Source organism: Aythya fuligula, chromosome 2 (genome assembly GCF_009819795.1).
Source record: "Aythya fuligula isolate bAytFul2 chromosome 2, bAytFul2.pri, whole genome shotgun sequence".
Lineage (NCBI taxonomy): Eukaryota > Metazoa > Chordata > Aves > Anseriformes > Anatidae > Aythya > Aythya fuligula.
Window position 1 is genome coordinate 134,390,879 of NC_045560.1, and position 19,473 is coordinate 134,410,351.

The 19,473-nt window shown below is 38.3% G+C and overlaps 1 protein-coding gene across 3 annotated transcripts in view; it reads right to left on the reverse strand.

Annotated features, from left to right (window-relative positions):
- RUNX1T1 (RUNX1 partner transcriptional co-repressor 1) overlaps nt 1-19,473 on the reverse strand; it is a 111,762-nt gene that overhangs the window by 45,082 nt on the left and 47,207 nt on the right. For all 3 annotated transcript variants that reach the window (XM_032182359.1, XM_032182358.1, XM_032182360.1), the window contains 2 exons: nt 4,430-4,567; nt 348-589 (listed from right to left, as the gene is read on the reverse strand). In XM_032182359.1, the coding sequence (XP_032038250.1) occupies nt 348-589; nt 4,430-4,567 (380 nt within the window). The remainder of the gene's footprint in view (nt 1-347; nt 590-4,429; nt 4,568-19,473) is intronic.

Consider the following 19,473-nt stretch of genomic DNA (forward strand, 5'->3'; position numbering starts at 1 on the left):
TCTCTTTTCCCCAGTGAACTAAATTAGGCAAGCCAAAACAGATTTAACTGTATTATATAATTCAAGCTGTGTCTATATCAGGGGTGCTGCCAGTATAGAGCAAAAACCCTTTTACATCATTATGGCATAATATTATACCGTTCTAGTCTGTACCCAGTTGAGAAAAGCTGCCACTTGTAGCCAAATAGTCAAGATGCTAGCTCTGGGGGCAAGAGCTGGCTCTTGGTATATACAAGTATGGTATATGCATATGTGACCCACTCTTGCGCATAATAAACATGTCAAGCATAAAGGACGGAAAGGAAGAGAAAAAGATAACAGTTATTATATCATTGTTTTTTGCTTACCACAAGTCCTAGCACAAGGGTACGCACTCTCTCCCCAATCTCTGGTGAAATGTCATTGCCAAACTGCTGTAAGGTTGTAAGAAATCTCTTCAGTTTGCTGAGTTGCCTAGCTCCACAAGCTGGTGGTAACTGCTGGTTAGCCAGAGAAGAGGAAGAGGAAGAGGATGGCCCATTGCTAAAGCCATTAGGAGGAGATGGAGCTCCATTTAATGCTGTTGGTGAATGGCTAGTGCCATTGGTTACTGAAAGAGAAAGAGACAGAAGATAAAATAGAGAGAGGGAGGCAGAGGGGGAGAAAGAGGACAGGGGGGAAAATCCATCAGCTTATATTTTCTGTGCTTGACCTTAAAATTAATTAAGTTGCACAATCAAAGACAATTAGCTTTTTGACAGAATGACATTGCAGTTTATATCTATATTACAGTATCTGCTACTGAACAGTGTATGGACTGGAAGTAACAGTAGCTGCCTGTCACACAGCCCCCCAGAGTGTTCCTGGACCTGAAAAGCATTATTTGATTATCAGCCTTTTGTCAGAGGATCTTAAAAAGAAAGAAATAGAGGAAGGGAAAAAAAAATACACAGAAAAGAGCACAAGCGCATATATGATTGAGAACAACAACAAAAAAAATTGCTCTTTGGGGTAGAAAAAATGTGCAGACATATTTCACGAAGCCTCAGTTTATCTCTGAATATTTTTACTCGTGTTTTGTACACACAACTGACAGCTGTGTTTATAAAACAGGACTTTCACGTTTTAACCTTACACCACCCAATGAGAAGGTTATTTTTTCCGATACAGATTTCTTAGCTGCTAACATATGGAGCACACTAAGTTGTTTGTGCAGGTACAAATGGTGCCACGCTTGCTGTGGCCTGAAGCCTTGAAGCTAGAGCACAAAGCTGGGCTTCAGGAGAAGACTTCTCAGAGACCAGAAGGAAATCACTCAGCTTTTCATTTGCCAATTCTATCTCTAAAAAGGATAGGAAGGCATTTCCCTCCTGTTGTAAGGTTGCTGTGAGAATAACTATCTGAAGCACTAAGAGTTCGAAATTTATGGCAACAAGATTCATGCAGACATACTGAAGACAACAACAGAGTTTTTGGCAGCTATTTTAGTTCAATTCTTATTCACACTCCAGAAGAGAGCACAGAATCAAACCAAGGACATCTTTTTCCACCCAGGTTACTTGAAACAGTAACAGTCAAACACTCTGTTGAAATTGCTTGAGTCTGACTAGCCAAACTGACAGTGAGTGGCAAGAAAAAGGATGGCTACCTACAAATGAGAAGCCACCAGTGCACTTCTAAGCGTAGGCACGCAGTGCAGAACTGTACCCAGCAGCAGCTTCTCTCAGCTGGCCATTGCCCTGTGCAAATTTGCTGGTTTCTGTTCAGGGAGCCACTCAACCCACCTTTTTGTTTTACCACTCATTCGTGCAATTTGCTGCTCTCCTCCAAAACACTAAGACCTGAATTTAGATCACTGTATCTCAAAAAACATCAAAAATCAGGAAGTACCTACAGTTAAAAATGTGTAGTGCTAATAGCTTCCGCTGCTTCCTATTTAAAAGCACGACAAACTAGCAACTTGAGCTTTCCGTGTTTGTTAATGACTAAACATCCCTTTTTTATTTGTAATTTCCTCCAACAGTCATTTTTAGATAGCAACTTCTTTTTGAGGGTGGACACCTATTACAAGATTTAAATGATCATCACAACCCTCATTTAAAGGAGTTTTTGTCCTCGTGACTGCAGTGCATTTCTGGAGGTAGTAGAGAAAATGGCCATCTGAATGGCTACCTGGTTTCTGCTGTTTTTTATCATAGATGTTGGTTGCCTACTCTAGTTGCATGGGCTAGGGAAAACAAGAAACAGAAAATGCAGAAATAGAAAAAAGCTGGTCTCTGTAAGTTAAGCAACAAGCCATGCTCTCCATGCACTGCAGTAGAGTGAGATACCTGAGTAAACAAATACATGGTGATTGCAAGGAACTTGCATAGACAGAAGTTATCATACCATGAGCTTAGTAAATGAGGAGTGGGAAGAGTATGTCCTGCTCTAGCCTGACAAAACCCAGCTACTCTGTCACTGTTCCTGGGCTGTTCTAGGCAGAGGGTGATGGGGCTATGATCAAGAAAGCTGAGAACAGCCAAGTTCATTCCCTAGGACAGATGAAGAGGACAAAGGCAGGCAAAATTTCTCCCTCAACAAAACAGATAAAGAAATATTCCTCAAATGCAATTTCTCTAAAACAATTTTTATTTGCAATAGCCCATCCCCTACTAATGATTTTATCTCTTTCTTTACAATGTCTGAATTTGCCAACTGTCAAACACATCTATGTTGTTATGAAACATAACCATGTTATTAATAAAATAGAATTTAGCATTTACAATTTCAACAAACTAATATATCTTAAGAGTTTTTAATAGTCTAAAACAAAGCAAACAACAAGCATACTCTTGACCAGAAAACAAGTTTGCTCTTCTTAGCCTACAGGCATTCTCACTGTAGTAGTAATAAGTGTAACAGACATTCAAACAGAAGTGACTGTTTACTATATACAAACTGGAACTGCTAAGGCCAAACTCCAAAAGCTGACAGGGTAAAAGGCATTTAAAATTAGATCTTTTAATCTTTTTAACTTTAAAATTAGACTTTTAGTCTTCATTTAAATAGTGGGGGAAAAAAAGAGAGAGAGAAAAATGAGCAGCTATGGTTCACACGCCTTCCAATAATATGCAGAAATCTAATGAGTACACTGAGAACTGTAGAAAAGACTAAAGAAGAACATTGTCTATTCCTTTTATCATCGCCCAAGATCATCCTGAACCATGCTAAGTACATTAGACAGAAAAGCCTAATCTGCAAGATCCTGCAAAAACCTAAAAACAGTTTAACTTTAGAGCCGAGCAGTTCCTAGGATGATTCAGGTGCTGGAGTTAAGCAAAACAAGCAGATCTTGCAGGATCAGGGTCACTGGGTTAAATCTGAGTTTATGCAAAGAGCTGGCACAAATGCTCCTCACTGTTTAAGTTCAATGTAAATCCTCAGGACAGGGTTCACTGGGATAAGTGGTACAAAGGCTTCCAGCTGGCCTCCTGCATAGAGGTGAATTTTAAGTAAGGCATTTAACAGGCATTTAACAGGCAGCAAGGGGCTAAAAAATGTAGGCAAGACAAATAGAAGATGCTGCCTTCATTCTGTTTAGGCATATGTATTCTACTGTTCTAAAACTGTTTTATTTAAAATGTGAAATGTAAACACATTCTCATGTTTATACTATTACAAGGCATATAAAAGAGACCAAAAAATTTGCAGCTAAATCTTGGTAAGAGAAATGTGGATCATTTTGTGACTGTGAAAAGAATAGTCCAGACAACATGCCAGATTTAAATCTCAGTTACACTGATATGAATGCAGAATAATTCCACCAAGACTGGTAGAGTTTCCTGTGTATTTACATCAGCAAACTGAGACAGAGATCCAGCCGTGAGTGATTTAGAGAAGTGGTCACAGGCTAGAAATCTCAAGACAAAACAATAAAAAGGACCTTTTTTTTTTTTTTTAATCCATACTAATTAGAAATTTTGTAGCACTTAAATCCAAATTCTTCATTCAATCGCTAGTGGGATGAAGTATTTTCTTTATGAATAAACCCCACTTTAAATATATAAACAAACCACAAAGCCCTAAACAATAACTACCAAAGTTTATATTCAAAAGTGAACAGAATCCTTTAAACAAAACAAAAGAATGGCATACATACAAGACAAGAAGGAAGTTTCCCTTACTTCTCACATGACTGTTCTAAGCATAAATGACATAGAAAATTAGTTCTCACTGTTCTTTGACACTGCAGCCAAGCTATCAACAAAATTACCACAACTCTGAGCTGAATGTCTTAATAAATCAAGGATACATTAATCTGTTGTGATCTTAGTTGTGCTTAGTTACATATTGCAGTATAATCAAATGCTGCTGCAGCTCTGTCATACAAGTTTCCCTTCAAAACTTGGGTTGTTTACATACAGAAAGAAAGAATATGGAAGAAAAGGAAGAAAATAAGTTTAATTACACGTTGTGGGCGTGAATGAACTGGTTCTTGGAGCTCCTTGGGTAGTGGGAGGAGGTGGCATTGTTGGAGGCGTCAGCCTGGATTGTGTCTTCACATCCACAGGTGAGTCTGGCATTGTGGAATGCTTCTCAGTGCGATCTGTAACACACCACATGAACACACTATTTTATTTCCCCAAGCACATCCGCTCCAAAAAAAAGTTTAAAAGCTAACGCAGGAAGTGAGCCATTGCAGCATCTGCCGCAAAAGATTACACCTGATTATCTACTCCAGTGTGCTCTTTCAGAATTACATCATCTGAACCTTACTTAAGAAGGTGTAACACAGATGGTAAGACCTCATTTGTAGTAGTGCTGCATTATCTTTTGTTTTTATTTCCAGCATGTGCAGATGCTACCTCCCAAGCTCTCCTGGAGCTGCAATAATGCCACCTCCCTTCAACATTAGCCAGGAGGAAAAAAAAATAGACAAAGAGACAGAAAGGTAATAAATCCCCTTACGACAACTCTTGCAGAACTTAAACCTGAAGCTCTTTAGTACAGGTAAGATATTGGGAAGGATACTGGTCAAAGCCAGCTCTTGTCATGTATCTTCTATATAACACCTGACACCCTCTCCATCGCTCATCTTTGTAGATAAGGAGAGATACTTATGTTAAATACTGCACACCTCCTGGGTGACTTTACCACCCTGCCCTTGGATATTCTCACATTCACAAGAAAAATAAACACATGTCAAAATGGTAAGTCAATCTCCACACATTCATATTGATTTAAAAAAAAAAAAAAAAAAAAAAAATTCTAAGTTTGCACCTCTACACAGTATGAACTTTAATGTTCAAAACTTGTAATATACTAAAAATAACAACAACAAATGCAAAAACCTAACAGTTGTCTTGCAAGTAAAGATCTAAAGATGCCAGATACTTGATACAGAAGCTACATAAATAGTTTCTTTATCCAAACATTTTTCTGGACACCTCTATGTTAACATTGATGTAAATAAATAATTAAATATTAATAGTGAAAAGCATTTAAACTGTTATGTTTCATTTATCATGAATGGGCAAAATGACATTTATCAACTGAAAGCAAAATTAAGACTTCCTTGCTCACACCAGCAGTTTAGTGAGCCATCTTGAGTAAAGGTGAAGTTTAGCTTTTAATAGGCATGAGTTAAAGTCTGACATCCCTTCTTCCAGGGTCAGGATTATTTGTTTTATGCACTGTCCTATACAAGTCTTCATGAGCTCCATTAAACCATCTTGCAAAACAAATAAATGTCACTGCTAGTGAGTTAGTAGATTAATCTGTGATTTCAATTCAAGACAATAGTGAAGTCAGTAATGTTCTCTGACAGTAACTCTGTCACTCAACTTTGGGAAGGTATTCTTTGTTCTAACATTATACAAACTTCACAAAAATAAATAAATAAATAAATAAATAAAAAACATATATCTAAAGTTTTCCCTGCAAGACACCAAGAGAAATGAAATGCTGTGCACATGTTTTATGAACGAACGTTGTGTTTTGAAGAGCCTCAAAGCACTTAATTATTAGAGCATTTAGTTATCAGGAGAACGAGAAGGAAAAAAGAAGTAAAAGTTAACAACACATGATAGATACCAATCTTCAGTTGCTTGAAACCAAGGAAGTATGATACAGACATGCAGCGTGTGAAGTGCTACACACTTTTGGGAATGACGAACAATTAAACACCCCAAAAATGCTATGAGGGGAATACAGATACAGTAGTAAAGGACCTGCAGTTTTGATCTAAGGTTAGTAAACCTCAGTAGTATAGGGAACAGTATCCAAAATGCTGGCTTAAATATTAAGGCTTCTACACAGGCAGGTGAGGTTTGATTCACAAATCAAGCAACAGTAAATTATTACATGCTGGAAAACAAAAGTTTTAAAAAACACTCTATACAAAATTTCCTTTCCATATCGCTATACTCAAGCAGTTAAATCTATATCTTCAACAAGCCATTCATTTAATATAAAGAACTATGAAAACTAGTCTTGAAATGTTAATTGCTTCCTTAATAGCTGAATTCATCTCGCACTCACCTCAACCAACCTCAGCAACAAGGGAATAAATAGCTTTCAGCTCATGTTGCAACAGAGGGAAAGAGGCACAGCAGTGAGCCCGAGCCCTCCTAAATAAAGGAAAATATTTCTGCCATGCCAAGAAAGGAGAGAGAAAGGGAGGCTTGCCAGAGCTGGTGGGGAGATAACAGTGGGAACTGCTGGTCCATCTGGTTTTCATTCTGCTAACACTCACGCTGAACTGTTAAGGAAGGCAGTCCAGGTACACAGATTTGAAGCATGTGGGAGCACAGACACAGGCAGGGAGGAGATGGAGGTGGGTGGAAGAAAGAGTGAGAGAAATCGAACTCCGCTCGCAGTCTGCTGCTCACACTGAGCAGGCACAGGCTGCATCCTCCAATTCAGCTGTTGATACCTAAAAGTGAGCCTGGTATCGCAACCAACCGCGACTCTCCTGCTCCCCAACTTCGCTGCACACCAGAGCTCAGGTCTACTCAGACTGGAGGGGGAAGGCTTTTCCGACAAGCTGGCAATATTTGGTTACTTAAATGGAATGCTGTAGTGGGAAATAGTGTGTGGGCTCATCCCTCTACTTGCAGATTGTCGTTCAGCTGCTCTCTGACTGGTTTTTATTCCCTTGAACAGTGTCTGCCACCCGACCTGCAGATCGCTGAAATTAGCCACAGACCCCTGTATTTTACATATAAATCTGTTGACATTAGGCTTGATTGTTCCTAATTACCTTTCTGTGGTTGGAGGAGGGGAACAAACTCTACAGGCCACTGACTTTTGATTAGCCCCCCTTTGCAAAGCCCTAACACACACACTGCTACTGTACAATGGTAGACAGATTTATCTCTGGTTGTCTGTAGCAGCACCTTCTATAAGGAGATACAAGGCTGCTTCCAAGTACACCTCCAAACACTTCCAATCAAGGTACCAGCTTATCTTTATGGTGCAGAGGGAGAGGGGGAGGTCTTTTGAAGAACTACAATACAAAATGCAAAGCTCTTCCACGTGCTCTGAAGTCACCACTCTAAGGCACAGCCCAGGAAAACAGCTTGCTCCATTGGAGTCTTTCACTTCCTACCCTTCCGCCCTCTTCACTAGCAGAGCTCCTGCAGGAGCCTTTATGCTGGTATTTATCTGCTACCTACCTTCACAGCAGAGTCATAGAATCACAGAAGGGTTTGGTTGGAAGGGACCTTAAAGCCCACCCAGTTCCAGCCCCCTGCCGTGGGCAGGGACACCTCCCACCAGACCAGGCTGCCCAGGGCCTCCTCCAGTGCACCCTTGAATACTTCCAGGTATGGGGCATCCACAGCTTCTCTGGGCAGTCTGTGCCAGTACCTCACCACCCTCCGAGTGAAGGATTTCCTCCTAACCTCTAATTTATATCTCCCTTCTTTAGAGTTCTGAGCTTCTCAGGGCACTATGGGACCAGGAGGATGTGTACATTGCTGCTCTTCTACTCCACCACCCAGTTTGGAGGCCTTACCAGCTTCATTTGGAGTGGTGACAGAGCTTAAAGCAGAACTGTGGCTGACAAAGCATTCCCAGCCCCTACGACCTGAACTTGTGAAGCTGGTAATGTCTGATACATAGCCTAGAACCCCAGTTTCATTACAAATCATTACAATTTTAATTAAAAAAAAAAATATATATATATACATATATACTCTAATTGTTGAAAAATAGGAGTATACATGTATACCTTGAGCTTTGCTTGAAATGTGGACAAATTTGAAAGAGAACCATCTCTTAAAATGACTTAATTTCTTGAATTCCAAACATGTTTATGCTTTTGTGACAAAGTGAACTCCCCATTTGCAAAGCTGCTTTTGCCATTTCTAAAGTTTGCTGGTTTGGGGGGGGTTTGTCGCTTTTCTTTTTTTACTTTTTTTTTTGGTTGTTGGTGCTCTTGGAATCTGGCATTTCAAATAATCCTGAATTAGCAGGGACATGACAGAAAGGGGACATGACAGAAAGTTTCATACATGCAGAATCTCATATCACCCCTTTCAGAGCACAGGCTGCATATATAGAGGGAATAACTTGTTTCAGATGCAAAGACTTCTTCCATAGAAACCCTCTAAGCAGTGACAGAGCTGGACTCCTTAGCACAGTTCTGATCAAATGGGGCTGAAACCAAAGGTACTCCAAACCAAAGGGAAAAGGAGACATCTGCATTTCATTCTTCACTATTCTCTGCAATCAGTTCAGGATGGAGATAGATGGTGAAATAATGGGCTAGTCCTAATCCACATACACAACCCTCTGGTGCAGTGAGAGACTTAGAATAAATTCAGAAAATATGTTTCAAGTATGCAGAGATCAATTGCATTTGCTTTGGATTATATTGAGGGGAAAAAAAAAAAAAAAAAAAAAACAGATTTTGAAATATACATTCTTGAATCTCTTTTACAGCAAAGAGTGAAGAACTGTGATTTTACCACAGAAGTATTTTGCTTCGTTTAAAATTAAATAATGTTGTAAAACCAACTTTAAATTATGATATTTCTTTTGCGGATTTCTTGGTTCATGAAACTGTGCTGTTCTTGTCATTCATTCAGGTTTTATGGCAGGAGTTATTTTTATCGCTATTATTTAGCTGTTAGGTGAGCACCGATATTTACCATAAGCCCAGCCAATTTCTGAAGGCAAACGTGGGAGAGACAAAGTAAAATGTGAAAAAGCAGGGCAAAAAGAGATGTGCATGTATTCAAACTGATTTCCTTTACTTCCTGTATCCTAAATGATTTAGTCAATTTTTAAAACAAGGCGGTCTTTCATATATGGCAACATTTCAGCTCGCGTGGCATGCTTCCAAGTCTAACGCATCAAGGAAAGCTGATGTATGGAACAAAATATGGAATATATAAATACTTTACTGATACCATTTCAATAGCCAATTCAATGTCAAGCATTTCTAGGAGTGGTGTGTTTTCAATTTCCTTTTTTAAATGAAAAAAAGTATGGTATAATATGCTGTGGCATTTATTTTACTTTTAGTTAGTGCAAATAGTTCCAGATGTATATTCAGGCATGAAAGATTCTTAAAAGAAGCTCTATATTGATTGTACAGTACTTACTACTTCTGTGCCAACACATTAAAAATAAAAATAAAAAAATGCCAAATTAGAAGAGCCCATTGCCTTTTTTCCTTTAAATTCACAGAAGGTACAAACCCTGCATATGACACAGGATTAGAACCTGCCCCTGTCACTCAAATTATGTAAATTGAGACATAAATCTGTGGCATTAAAGACTGAGGATGGTTACCTAGATGACATTGGACTAATTCTGATCATTTTGAGAGTGACAGCATGGAATTTGCAAGCCAATAACTAAAGACTGTGAGTCCAAGTAGCAATGAACCTGACAGACCCATCAGTCCATCAAAGATGAACAGTTACATAGCTCTTCCATCCATAATGTTATCACTCTATGGTCATCAAAGAACCTTCCCTCCTCTAGATTTTCACTTGAAGTCAGTAACTGAGGCACACAGTGTGCCCAGCACGAGAAGGCAATGTTCGTGGCCTCGCACCTCACAGTCCTGCCACTGCCTACAGCAGGACAATGAAATGAGGATTGGGGAATAATGCATCAGGTCGTGTTTACTGAGAATTATATTGAAATGTATTGGCCTTGGTTGAAAAGGTCTTGTTTGCTATAAGCATGGTATTAGACAAATATATATGGTATAGCCTACCTACAGCCCATGCACCTGGGAAAACCTGGAAGTCCTACAATGCAGCCATAAAACACAACACTTGGACAACATCGCAACAAGTCAAGCACACTTCAGACTTGTTTGAAACTGGATCAGCCTTTACTCCATTCGTCACTTAGGCTTTCTGACTTTTCTGTAATGAATAAACAAAAACCTTAACACAAAGGATGTTCTTGTGCATACAGCTGCCCTCAAACAGGTATAATATGGATGAAACTTCCTATCAGCATCACATGCATTCATGGAATCTGCCTAGAAACAAAACATCTCCTGATTTTTCTGGTGGAGAGCTTTTCCTCCCTGCACAATTCCCAAAACAGCAGCATCAGTAAGCAGCTCAGACAGTCAGACTCCATGTTCTGTCACAAAACATCACGCCTACAAGCTTTACCCCTAAGGAAGGTTGATGTGAATGAGGTGAATGATGGAAGCGAAGTCCACAGGCAAGACTTCAAGAAGACATAACGTTTCACTGCTGCTTTTACACTACTGGTACGAAACTCATATGATGACCCTTTTGCAAGAGCAGTCTCACAACTTTTGCTACAGTCTTATCTTAGTTATTCTCCACTCAGATAGTTGAACTTTTCATATCACCAGTTATTATTGAAAATAAATTAAAGCTTATGCAGTTTATCCATTTCTTCTCATTTAACATGCAGAATTGAGGAGAAATTCTGCATCCTGGGAGTTCACTAAAGTTATCTCAGGCTAAGTTATCAGAGCTTTCTTCAGATGTGCTTAAAAAAAAAAAAAAAAGCAATGAGAATAATGCAATCTCCACTCTGTCTGTCAAAACCTGAAAGGAATTATTTTTTTTTTTTGTGATCCCGTGCCATAGTTCAAGCAGCAAGAGTTTATAGATCACGAAAACTAGGTGAATGATGGACTATGCTTTGCATCCTGTTCTTCATCTGTAATGGTAACTTGACTGGCCTTACTGTCATGACAACCAACCCAAAAAAGCAGAAGCACTCTTGTTAGTTTCAGATCTCTAGGGTGGGTTGCCATCCAAAAAAAACGTGTTCCAGAGTCATGGCTTAGCAACTGAGGTCAGATAATTGCATGAGTTCAATGTCAGAGTTGAGACAAAAATATTATGGCTTGGCTTTGCTTGGACATATTATTTTCTCCTGAAAGAAACAAACTTGGCTTACCATATAATCTCATTTAAGAAAAAAAAGTATTTGGTTTTCCTTTCAGTCAACAATCTGACATGTTTTGACAGTTTCAAAACTAACATAAATTCACTTTTAGTTATTTAAGAATTAAAAACTGAATCATATCAGAATTGCACTTTTTTTAAACACCTCTTTTACCCTTCTGCCTTCCCTGGCTTTACCATATAAAATTGCTTGAACATAAAAAGCAATGTAGGGAAGAAGAATACATTCTAAATGTAGATCAACTACCACCATAACAATTTATGAAATACTTTAGTAAGAACAGACAAGCAAAATAAAGGCCAAAGTGTGGCAGCAGCCCTATATTTCCAGTACACCACAGAAAGCCTCCTTGTCATAGCTGAGGGCCTGCTATCCCTCAGCCTGTACTTAAGACAAAAACAATGAAGATTTATTTTAAATACCACACCAAAAGTCATAAAAATGCTTATAAATATAGGTATGTATAATTAATGCAATTAATTAGGATTTCCATAATCATTATCAAAATACTATATTTGTAACTCCTGTTTCCTGGATCTGTTCTGCTTTATTCTGTTGACAAGCTACCAAACTAGGAACTGTTGTTTCGAGAAATTTTCTTTTAGTTAACAAAAACAATTTCAAAACCAGACCACTGAATGTTGAGATCCAAATGAAATGAAGAAGAGGTGTACACCACCTCCTGGCAAGCAAAATGAAGAACAAAAATAATAGTCAGAAAGAACAGTCAGAACAACCACTGGCCAAATCCACTCCCTGGCCTCTCCTACAGGCGTGGAGATGAGAACTCCTCAACAGCAAGCCCTCCTTTCTGCCATTTTAATGCACTTATGCAGTAGTAAAAAACACCAGAGTGTTAAGGCATAGCTGTGCTCATTTTAGAGAACTCCTAGGAGAGTGCTGATACCAGGATTCCATTATATTTAACTAGAACTGAAGTCTCTAATACAATTTCAGAGTAGATAAAGTTATCTAAAATAACTTATTTGGATTCAGGACAACATTAGGTGTTAACTTATTCTGCCAGCAAAAAAGTTTTTGCAGCTCTACTATTAAAAAACTTCACTTATTTTTATAAAACATGCCAGAAGTCTTTTATGCCCATATATCATTCCTATGAGCATAAGAGGTGACATTTTCCATGGTTAAGCATCTAAATGACATAGGGACTACTGAGAAGGTAATGGATATACATCTTTCTTTGCTCGTGAGGAATATGCTGTACAAAAGTCAAGATCCTGTTGAGTATCAATAAATGTTGGCCGCTCCAGGACAGACCCCTCACCTGGTAAATCAAGCTCTGAAATTCCCATTTTGTCAGACTGCACAGTTTTTCCTATCTGGGAACTTAATTCTTCCCTGTGATATTTCACACATTGAAGTTTGCTCTATTATGCCACGTGTGTAGGCCTGGAGAATGAGACCTTATCCATAAGACAGATCAGGTGGCCAAAGTATGAACTCCTTCTCAACAGCAAATACCACTGCAGTTGTAGGAAGGATGCCTAATTTCTGCCATCTAACATCAATAGCTAAATTAGGAAATGAGACTCCATATGTAACCACTGAAAAGAAGGAAGAGTTAGAGCCTCTAATTTAATAACTCCTAAAGCTGCTAAAACAGATGGTTCAAATATTTCCATAGAGATCTAGGACTTCGCCTCTTGAGAAACAGAGATATTCAAAGTGCTCTACGGTGTGGTTGGTGTGCATGGGAGTCACTGCTCCTCATCTAGCTTAATTCTGCCTCCAGGCACACTAACTTCTTGTTTTCTATTCAGCAAGCCAAGACAGGTATGAATCCATCAGTAAAAATTATATGCTGAAACAGATTTCCCCCCCAAACCACTGGGTACTGCCACTGTTACTCTCTCACTACTTCTACCTGTGATGGAGAAGTGGAACTATAGGAGAAAAGACTCTCAGTATTATACATTGACAATCTCTACATAGTGCAATTTATTACCTTAATCAGTACTTCGGCATTTGTGAAAATACATGCTCTGGAAGACTATCATTTCACATCATCACGTGATGCTGTTAAAGACATCTTGTGTTTACATGACTGACTGTCTAGACAGAGTGTGAGAAAATACTCATTATTAGTTACAAGCCAGTTCCTCCTGGATGCTGCATGTCACAACAACTGTGTTTTATTTGGGGCACTGGATCACACCTGAAAGCTGCACTGGGGGGGGGGGGGGGGGGGGGGGGGGGGGGGGGGGGGGGGGGGGGGGGGGGGGGGGGGGGGGGGGGGGGGGGGGGGGGGGGGGGGGGGTGATGGGAGGGAAGAAAGAGATTCTCATCAACTTCACATGAAATTGAGACTTTCCATCTGATATACTAACGAGGTGATAATACTTTTTGACAAATCAGCTAACAACCAAAACAAAGGTTACCGTTAGCAAAAGTATATTTCAAATCAATTGTCTGGCCTAATATATCACATGCATACTTAAATGTTAATAGGAAGTAATAATATAAGCATGTAAAGCAGAAGGGGAAAGGAGGAAACTTATGTTCATCACACCAACATAAAACCAGCCTAACCCTCCTTCTCCAGCCAGTGAATTCACACAAATGTCCATTGTCACAGAGATCAGGTTAGCTCCCCCAGGAACAGTGGTGCTGGGTTAGCCTTTTAGTCCCCGATCCTTAAAAGAGTGAAGAATATCTTAACTTTAGATACAGAAAACAGCTGCAGTTAAACCAATAGAGATGGCTTCACAGAGGACACACAATTATATGCAATTTTTCTAGATCTTAAACCATCACAGTAATCTTAGTCTTGTTTTTGAATTTTAAATGACAGCAAAAAATGAAAAAATAATAAAAACATGCAGCTAAAGCATGAATTAAAAAAATCAACAATGATTCCAGAAAACACAGAAAAGACAAGCAAAATATTAAAACAATTTCAGATATCATAGTATTGTTTGACAATTGTAAAAAATACTTTTCACTTCATGCCCAGCAGATTCATATGAAATGTATTTGCTTTATTCTACAAACACATAGAAACTAAGGTTTCTACATTTATAGAACCTGTCCACATTTTCATCAAGCCTGCCAAACCCATGATTCCAACCCAGCACTCTAACATTGACCTTCTCAGACTGGTGTGACTTCTATGGTTTACTTCTATAGATGTACTTATATGTGTCTACATTTATACACATATTTAATCAAGTTTTACTGAATTCTGTATATAAAAATACTTACCATGATATTTCTTTTTAAACTCTGCTTTAGAAAAAAAAAAAAAATGAAAGAAATAATCCTCAATTACACTGAAGGAACTGTTAAACAGTGGGGAAACAGCAGGGCAGAAAGTCAGACACCAGAGAGAAACCACTCAATGCTACAAGTGCAAGAGAAATATTGACAAAGTAAAGAAGTCTGATGCTTTTGAACTCTGAATGTTCAATGTGAATGCACTTAACCCTTGGTAATGTGGTAAGTTTTCTTGTACATGCTATCCTTATGAAAAGCAGATTTAACTCTCTCTGTGCTATGGAAACAGACACGTCTTCACCGTACATTTGGCCTTCAATCCTGACAACGGCCCCCTTGGGTCTACTTGGATTTATGTATCTTGCTTCACTGAGAAGCAGATTAACCAGAAGAGGAGCCATATTTATGAGAAAGTAAAGAATAGTCAACAGAGAAAAAAATTATGTAGTCAAGGAAGGGGTGGTTGAGAGGGCAGCACAGCAGTCTGCTTACATGGGGGGAACAGTCTCAGGATTCATCTTTTGCATTCACAGAGGCCATGTAGGTGTCATGTAAAACATTGGCTGGAAGCAGGCTCTGGCTAACAGTCACTAGAAATTGTTCCAGGTGACTGCTGACCACCAGAGGGAGCCGATATTGTGCCATGGGCTCACTGATTCGGTGCTGAAAATTAAAAATAAATGGTATGGTACTCATAAAATAAAAGGAAGATACTTTAAGAAAAGTTCTTTCCACTATCATTTGAAAGTTAACCTCAACCACACAATACGTGAAGGGAAGGTTATGATACTTTGTATGTATACATCAGTATATACTATTCCATTTCCACTGTACCAAACTTAATGTTAAGCATTTCTCTCCAAATTTTGTCTATAAACATTTTATTTTATTTTTCCAAAAGAGTAACTGAATTAAAAGCAAATTTTAAAGTATAACCCTTGGCAGTACTGGTTGCAACAGAAGAATAGTTTCAGTGCCTCCTATTGTCATATAGCTACTCCAGCTAAGGAGCCAGATGCCTCTTTCCCCCCTTCATTTATATACACATACATCCCTACACATACATTTAGTCCTGTTTTGAAGATAGCTTTCCATAGGAAATATTCAAAAAGTGAAATTCAGCCAGTGGCACATCAGACAGCTGGATGCCTACAATATAGCATGGACTATGTCCAAATACCCAGGTTGTACTCACAGAACTACAGCCACGTGACAACACATGGATTTGAAAATACTCCACCAAAACTTAACACCATTTCTTTCTTGAAGCAAAACACACAGAACTGAACAAACACTGAGATTTTCTTCAGATCTATAGCAAATCGAAGAAACAAAATTGGAAACAGGGCAGAAATAACAATTTTTAAAAGCCCTACTAGGGCAGTTCACACATTTGTATAAAACATCCTTCTGGCACCAAATATCAGTAAGAAAGCTAAATCCCAATGGCAGAGCCAATTCAAATGCATAGAAAGATACTGACTTCACTGGGATCTCCTGTGAGGACACACTTCTTTATGGTTTCCACTTTGAATAAAAAATGTAAAACACTTCAGTAGTTTTCTGAAAAGCTTTGAACTTCTTTGGATATGTATGAAGCAATAAAAAATCACTGAACTACAACAACTATCCAAGGAAAATTCCAGAATTATGAAAAGGGGGAAAGGAAGAGAAAGAGAGAGAGAGAGAGAAAATCAGAGTACCTGGAAGAAATGCTGAACAGTTAACACAAATACTTGTCCCCAAATGAGTTCCTATCCATTATCTTTTTCATAATTATTGCAACAGAGCAAGTAGCTTCAGTAACTGTGCATACAAATGACCTATTAGAAACTTAACAGGTCATTTCCAGAGGTGATTATGAGCTCTGACTTACAGAGCTACACTGTTTTGCACATAATTCTGTTCAATGCCAAGTCTGCCCAAAATTAAGATAAAATGTGTTTCCACAGGACTAAGTGGAAATAAACTTTGAGAAACCAAGAACATTGCTACAGAAGGTATGAGGTGGTGAACACTGCTGGATCAGATGTGGTGATTTTCATAACTGAAATGTTAAAAAAAATTTGCTTTGCCTGTGCTGTGGCATCAGCAGAATGGAAAGAAGAGCAGGCAGTAATTGTATGTTAGTGCTCTTACAGTGCTATATGCTATAATTAAATGATGATGAGTGTACCAGTGAAAAGTCTAAGGTATCTAATTTTTATTCCTTCTAGAAGGAATAAAAAGCAGAGAAGTTTATCACAATGGACATCTGCTATAGATCACAGTATGAACAACAGAAAGTGTGAGTAGACAAAAATACATCAACAGTTGTCGCAAAAGGATGCTCTTCTTCACAAAGGTCCCTGTTGGGCCCAAAGTCTGTTTATTAATGGGTAACTGTTCCTGTTTTCACTATAACTGAACACACAATTGTATTAGAAAATATTAGAAAATTATTCAAAACTACTATATAAGGAGAGCAATATGGAACAGGAATATATATGTGCGGCTGCCTCAGTTGCTGAAGTTGTTGAGAAACAGTATGAGATACAGGAAAAGACCCTGGCACTCATATTGTGAAAGGCTTGGACATGTTATAAAGGAGTTAACAGAGCAAGATCAGAATAGGTTCATTTAAAATGTGAAGAGAACAAAGGTAAGAGCAAGCACACCAAGCTATATAAACCATTGGGAACAAAAGAAATACCAGCTTTCATTCACATCAAATAGATAAATGAGAAAACAAAGCTACAAAAATCTTTGATCTTAATTGAAATGAATGAAGATTGTGACAACTAACAAATAGCTACGATATCGGCATAGTCTGGGCTTAAATCTGTCTCAGTGGCTGAGAAGAAAATGGAGGGTGAGGGAAAGGACCAAACTTGGACACAAAAAACAATGATTCTTGAAATATGCATTTCTAAGTGAAACAGAAGATGGGATTCTGATATTTATTATTCTTTTCCCATGTTCTCTTCTAGCACAAAAAGACAGAAAAAAGCAAGTTCAACAAACACACCAAAATATTATTACATATTACATCAGGGATCTCCGGTTTCTTTTTCTTATTGTTAAAAAAAAAAAAAAACTATCCTCCTCCTCCCCTCATCCCCCACCCCCCTTTTTTTTCCTGTCTACTCAAATGTAGACTTTAAACACATGCTCTGCATCATGTTATGTCATACTGGAACACCTCCTAGTAACACCAAACTTCACTTGTGATTATTTATCTAAAAGTTTTGCTTCTTTTTAAACCCTGTGTATGTTGTTGTACTATATCTACTGATAGCTACTCCCAAGCCTTCAATCTGCCATGTCACAGCAGCTGAAGTAAGAGTCCAAGTAGAGTTTACTGATGGTCTGTAATGAGAGTAAAATGATAAATCTCTGTGCTGAAAGCCAGCTGCTTCATTCCTAACTCAGATCCCCCCCTTTCTTTTGCATTCTAGCTAGCGTACAGCTGTAATAAATGTGGCTCTTCTCACAAGCCGTGCAGATGTTAACAGTTCTGTAGGACATCAAGAAACATTTCAAGAATCTTGTAAGTGCTGACTAAACTTGCTTGAATTACCCACACTACCTCCTCCACATTCCTATTCAGTAACATTAGCCTTTCTGAACGTATTAAGAAAAAAAATAATTAGCATTTAAGCCAAGACATTAATATTTAGGCCTAAATGCACTATCAATAAACAAGGAATGTTCTTAAGCCATCTGACAACAGATATTGAGATAGTGAACCGAAAGAAGTCAATTTATTCTTTGTCAAGATCACTTATGCATTTTTCATTTCTTATCTATGCAAGAGTGGCTAAATGGCTGCCTGAAAATATATATTTATAAAAGCCATGGGTGGATATTTGAAAGAAATGATCAGAACTATTGGAAGATGTTTTCTATTCTTGTAATCAAGTGAATTGATAATAAATTAAAGTGAAGGTATTCAAAGTACTAACTAGTCCATTTTTACTGCAGTTATATTAGCATGACAGTTGTACACTTCAAAGATTAAGCTAAAGCCTCAAACCACAGTCGGTTCTGGGAAGGAGCAAGAGCCCAGCTGTGCAGGTAGGGGACCAGACACCACCCGCACTCATTAAGCAGATCTGGACCAGAGATACTGCCTTCCTATTCTGCGTAGTCTTCTTTTTCCAGGTAGAACTTCACAAATTTGTGGTTTAGTAGCACAAAACAGAGGCAAATGGGACTAGTACCCTGTATTACTCCAGAAGCTTGAAAATCCTACATCAAATATCCTTCCCTGTATGTAAACTTCACACTTCCAAAACCTACTGGAAGGAGGACTGCAGAGCATTTCACAGCACTGAGCCATAAAAGGATCACAATCTTTGACAAGTTCAGAAACAAAATGTGCAGTCAAGAGTTTCTACGGTGCATTTTTAGATTGTCTCCAGTCAAGTGTCAATCCTTGCAGTTTCAAAGAGGACAGGGTAGGGAGAAATAAAATGAACATATCTACACATTTCCTGCAAGGAATCAATAAAAAGACCTCAGTACAACAAAGACTTACATGCCTGCTCAGCTTCAGATACTTATTCTATTATGGTAGCACATATCAAATTAAAATCAAATCTTTGAAGAGGCAGGGCCCAAATAATTCACCATGAAATGCAGAATTTTAAGTATTGTTTGGTCTTTAATTTACCAACAGAGAAAATCTGAATATAAAGCAGAATTGCAATGTGCTATATTTTAAATGCTTCATGACACTGCTTTTAGATTAATTTCATCAAAATGTCATAAAAAAGTACATTTAAGCCTTTTGAGATGAGCAAAAAGACAATAGACTCGAATCATAAAGCAAAAGTTAATTTAATATTAACAGAAGCTAAGTCATTAGCTAGTCCA